The 5,197-nt window shown below is 38.3% G+C and overlaps 1 protein-coding gene across 1 annotated transcript; it reads right to left on the bottom strand.

The window, feature by feature from the left end:
- Positions 1–3,088: 3,088 nt before the first annotated feature.
- LOC136795006 (facilitated trehalose transporter Tret1-like) lies at positions 3,089–4,809 on the bottom strand. Its single transcript, XM_067051888.1, has 2 exons — positions 4,521–4,809; positions 3,089–4,389 (listed from the first exon to the last, which is right to left on the bottom strand). The coding sequence occupies exons 1-2, from the start codon at positions 4,526–4,528 to the stop codon at positions 3,264–3,266; spliced, it is 1,134 nt and encodes a 377-aa protein (XP_066907989.1). The 5' UTR covers positions 4,529–4,809; the 3' UTR covers positions 3,089–3,263.
- Between the last annotated feature and the right edge of the window lie 388 nt (positions 4,810–5,197).

Here is a 5,197-nt window from a genome sequence, read left to right on the forward strand (position 1 = left end):
AAAGTATGCGCTATATTTAATTCAAATACTAGAAACCAGGGACCCTCTTGCCATGGTCTGCTAGATTTGAATATCTATAATTAATCATTGGGGTTCCTTTCCAACGGTATAAGGTAACAGTATACAGGTGGCATGCAGGGATTCTTAATTATAAAGTAAAGTCTTTGTTCCTTATGTTATATTTACAATTATATATACATTACCAAGAATAATATTATGAGAGAGCATAGTAGACTTGTTTCCTTATACTTTAATTATTTTATTATGAATTGAGAAGTACCAGTTGAGATCTTTGATATTTATACTGACTCTAAGTTATTAATACTATTATTTGCTATTCAAAATTACAACGGAAAAGGTCTTACTTGTATTAATGCACTTGTCAGTTGTCGTGGCAGAGCGGCCATATGCTCCGCAGTCTTCCGGCGGCCGTTGCTGAATCCCTTCGATGGTGACTTCCTTCCTCAAGGAGGACTTTCCTGGCCTTCAACTCGTCAGCCGCTGATCTTCCAGACTGGCTTCCTCCGTCCAACTCTCTCAGACTGTCCTGAGAACGGTCCAATGACCTTTGGCGAAAGTCGGTCTTTTTCCTATCTTTCATGTTTAAATTAAGGCGGCTTACTGTATTTTCCCTGAGGTTTTTAGAGTGGCCCCGTGTGAGATGAGGGCTGTTCATTTGTCTTCAATTAAGGTGGCTTTTTTCTTTGGCACTCGCTGTATTCTCCCCGAGGTGTTTAAAGTGGCCACGTGTAATATAAGGGCTGTTTGTTTATTTATCTCTGCCTACACGGTCAACCGTCCCCAGGGGGTGCACACCCTCTGTTATCTATATATCTCTGTACATTTCTTTAGGTGTTTCGCCGACGGGTTTCTGCCTAGGTCCGGCGGTATCTTTGGCATGCCGACCAAAGGAATTATTTAGCGCTAAAAATTCCAGCTGGTGCCTCCCATTACATATCAATGTACATTTCAAATAAATATGAGAAATAGAAAGTTAAATAACAAGAAAATAAGTTAACAACTAAGATAATAATAATTAAATTTAAGTAAGTTTCTCAGATTTACTGATTGTATTTTTTTGTACTGCTGTAAATTTAAAAAAAAAAAACTTAAATTAAATAAATCATCTTGAACACTTATATATAATAATTGTTAACTGCCTTATCACCCAGACCTAAGAACATGTTCATGCAGGACTTAAAGAGGCCCTTGCGATTTCCTCCGTTTGAATATTGAGAGCCAGTGGAGACTGGCTGAGGACACTAGACGGTTAGAGGGATTGTATATTAGGACTAGGTATAAGGTTTAGATTATATATACTTTTGGATTGAATACTAAGGGGTGATACGGAGCGTTGTCTATTGTTCTAAGATTCGTGGATGTTAAGGATTGGATAATTTTTAAGTTCGAACCTTCTGCTGACTCAATCAGAATTGGGCATTGCAGTTTGACCCATGATAAGGACTTATAACAAGGAAAGATCCACCTCAGTGTGAACTCTGAAAAGTTATTATGTCTGTGTTTCACATCTTTGAGGAGTGTCCTCGATAGACAGGAATCATAGGAAATAAAGTATATTTCCAAAGACCAGTGCTCTGAACAAATAGGAATGGATAGGGGGTTCATTCGTTTCAAGCAAATGGTGGAAACTATTCAGGGGATGAACGACTAAAAGAGGTGGCGATAGAGGTAACCAGTGAAAAACTAATCACCTTTGAATCCCGGAGATTACTAACGAAGTTTGTATTCGCGCGAAATATGAAAAAAACCGACAAAAGGGAGACGAGAGGAAACATCTCAGGCATATACACCGCTCAAAGATCTGCAGATTGATACCTTCACCTGGAGACAATATAAATTAACAACTGTGATTGATACCTTCAGTAAGGCGGAAATAGCACATCAGGTGCAGGAAACGTCGGCAGAAACAGTGTCGAACGCTCTACGGCTGTGATTCCAATTCTACGGAGCACCGGAGCTCATCGCATCGGATAGAGGCAGAGAATTCAACAGTGACAGCATTTGAACTGAAAAAAAGTAATTTAACGTGACATGTTAACTCAATACGCCAGGAAACCCAATGAGTGGAGGAGGCTTCATGGCACGTTGAGTGACCGTCATCGCTGATACGAGATCGACGAGGGATTGAAACCGAATGTAGCAATGCCTAAGGCTATAGCGGCATATAACCATTCGGTACACACAAATGCGGAGTTTTCACTATTTGAGATTTTCTTTGGGCTTGGAGGACACCAGCGGTACTATAAGTGCACGGGAGGGGACGATAAGAAGAAACAAAACAACATTGTTACTCAAAGAAAGTTATGGGAAAAGGCCCGGGGAAGAATGGAAAAGAAAAAAAACAGGAGAATGACTCGGGAGAATTTTTCATAAAATAAAAAATGAAAGTTCATAGACAGAGTGGAAGCCATAAAAATCGGAACAATCGTCTACAGCAAGTTGGGTTCTAACTGGGGTAAGGGGATAAAGCGAAACAACAGGGTTTTTCACTCTGGGTGATAATTATGAGGGAACACAATATTATTAGAATAGAAAGATTCAAAGAACCCAAAAAGAGAAGAACTATTGAATATGGATGACAATGATAATATAAAAATTTGAGTGTTCTCATACTGCCAGCCCTAGTGGTGGCATATTAGATTAAAGAAAATTTATTTATTTTATTTATTGATTGTTCTTGAAGTTTGTGAATAATGTCTTTTTCATATTAACTTGTTCATTTATTATAAGAATTTTTTTTTTATTCTTAGCTTTAAATTGTGTATTTAGCGTTTATTTCAGGGAGTTTATTCTAAATAGTTTTTCTTCATTATTTTTGATTTGTATATTATTGGTAGCATTGTATTTATGAAGATTGTTCGTAAGCTGGGAGGGGGGGGGAGGTGTTACTTCCATGTCAGCTGACTTAGGTGATCAGCTGATCAAAATGTATATATAGACGAGCAGGACTCAATAAAAGTCAGCAACCGAGGTGGTCATTTCTCTTCTTTTCTCTTTTTTTTTTTTTATTCTTTGGTTTACTAAATGTTTAACTTTTGCTGAACCAAAGACTTAAAAAAAAATAGAGAAATGACCAACTCGGTTGCTAATCGGCTTGAAAAGTAAGTCATGAGTCGTGATGTGCAATGTTGACTATTGTTCTAAGAATTGTGGGTTTAAAGGATTGGATATTTTGCAGGTTTGAACCTTTTATTGTTTCACACAGTTCGAGTCAATAGCTTTGACAAAACCCTCTGAAGTACTCAAACATGTTCTTTTTCCCTCATTTGGCCAATTGTCTTTCCTGCCGTTTCATACATTAGCGATGAGAGGATAAGACCACAGACTAGGGCAACCAAACTGTAGAACCAAAAGTTGAGGTAGACTCCAAAGTGCTGGTTTACGGTATTGTACATTCTGATTGCTACCAATGAAAAAACTCCTTGGAATCCCTGAGTTATACCGCATGCGATACCTCTTGTATTTGCCCCGAATATCTCCGCCTGTAAGGTTTGCATTAGAGGTCCCAAACCAACATCTGAGAAGAAGCAGTACATAGCCATGCCTATGTAGAGACACCATGAGTAGTTTGATGCATCTACGGTAGTCTTCTCGTGGATGTAATAGTAGCCACCGATCAGGAAGTGAGCCACGAAGCAGCCGAAGCAGGACACGAGGAGCAGTGGCTTACGGCCGATCCAGTCTGACATAAAAGCAGCAAATACAGCAATCACCGCGAGGAAAAATGCTAGAAGAATGGACATTTTTTCAGCCGTTAGAAAGGATCCACTTTTGGAAAAGATGTCTGAGGCATAGTTGAGTATGACTGACATTCCAGTCAGACATTTGGCCATTGAGACTACCTGAACTATAATAAATGCCTTCCTTTCGACTTTGTCACAAAAAAGAGCCTTCCAGGACCCTTTTGTTGACATTTGTTCTGCTACCGCTTTTTGCATGTCATAAAATTCTTTCCTGATTTCTCCGTTTCTAAAGTACTTGAGAACATCTTTCGCCTCTTTGTCCCGCTTAGTCATCAACAGGTAATATGGAGACTCAGGAATGAAAATTCCCATTATCGTAATTATTACTGGAAGTGGAAGGCACGCCCAGGCAAACATATCATAGCTGAGGAAAGGGCCAATGCTGAAAGCATACGTCGTCCCTAGATACCAAGAAATTTGGGCTATACCGGTTAATGTTCCTCTTATCTTTGGTTCCGCGATCTCTGCGGCGTAAATCGGCGTGATAGTAAAAGCAACTCCCACTGCCGATCCGTGAAGAATCCGGACTATAATAAGGGAAAGCATTGACTTGGAACAGAAAACGAGAATCCAACCAGCCAGGCAGAGGGGTCCGATGATTATAATCATGGACTTACGGCCGATCCTAGAACCAAATACATCTCTTAAGTGAAAGTTGAAAAAAAAGATTATGTTTATTATGACAAACTATCTATACTAGTAAAGAGAATGAAAAACAAATAGTTTCGACGCATTCAGTAGAAGATAGTTGGTCACCTGTCCATGAAATGGCCTGACAGGAAGGGACTGACGATGGCACCGAATTCTACTATCGTCACCAGCCATGAGACATCTTCTGAAGTAAAGTTTAGCTCAGGGTCTTCCGTCAGCGCTTACCACTATTATTGGCAGTTGACCTGAAAGATATCAACCAAAGAATTATTTTATTAAAGTTTATTGCTTGTAGTGAGGTCTAAAATCACACCTACGGTAATTTATGTTTAATATTTAATTAATTAATTATCAATTAATAGATAATTGTTAAGTGTTTTATTTCAGTATATATTGTAAGGTTGCTTCAGGAATATATTGTAATAAAAGAAATTATTAACTTTAACATAATCACAATGTTAGAGCCGAAAGAAAGATTTATTTTTTATTGCCTTTCCTTTTTACTTTTCAATCATTTTTTTTTTGTAATTACAACAGCTGTTAACAATTAGTTGGTTAAAATATGTTTTTTTTCTGTATGACAGTGTTGTAGGTTTACAAAAACCTTGTTACAAGGAATCTACCATTGTTTTTTAAGCCTATTAATCATTTTCTGAGACACTGGATATGTGCTCGTTTCTGGTACTATGACCTATCAGGCAGGGATTGAAGCACCAACTGGCTCACAACAATTACTTAATCTCTGAATATATGGGGCTATGGGGTAGAGTATTTATATTTAT

Source organism: Halyomorpha halys, unplaced genomic scaffold (genome assembly GCF_000696795.3).
Source record: "Halyomorpha halys isolate HHAL.00 unplaced genomic scaffold, Hhal_1.1 Scaffold1431.1, whole genome shotgun sequence".
NCBI classification, from domain to species: domain Eukaryota; kingdom Metazoa; phylum Arthropoda; class Insecta; order Hemiptera; family Pentatomidae; genus Halyomorpha; species Halyomorpha halys.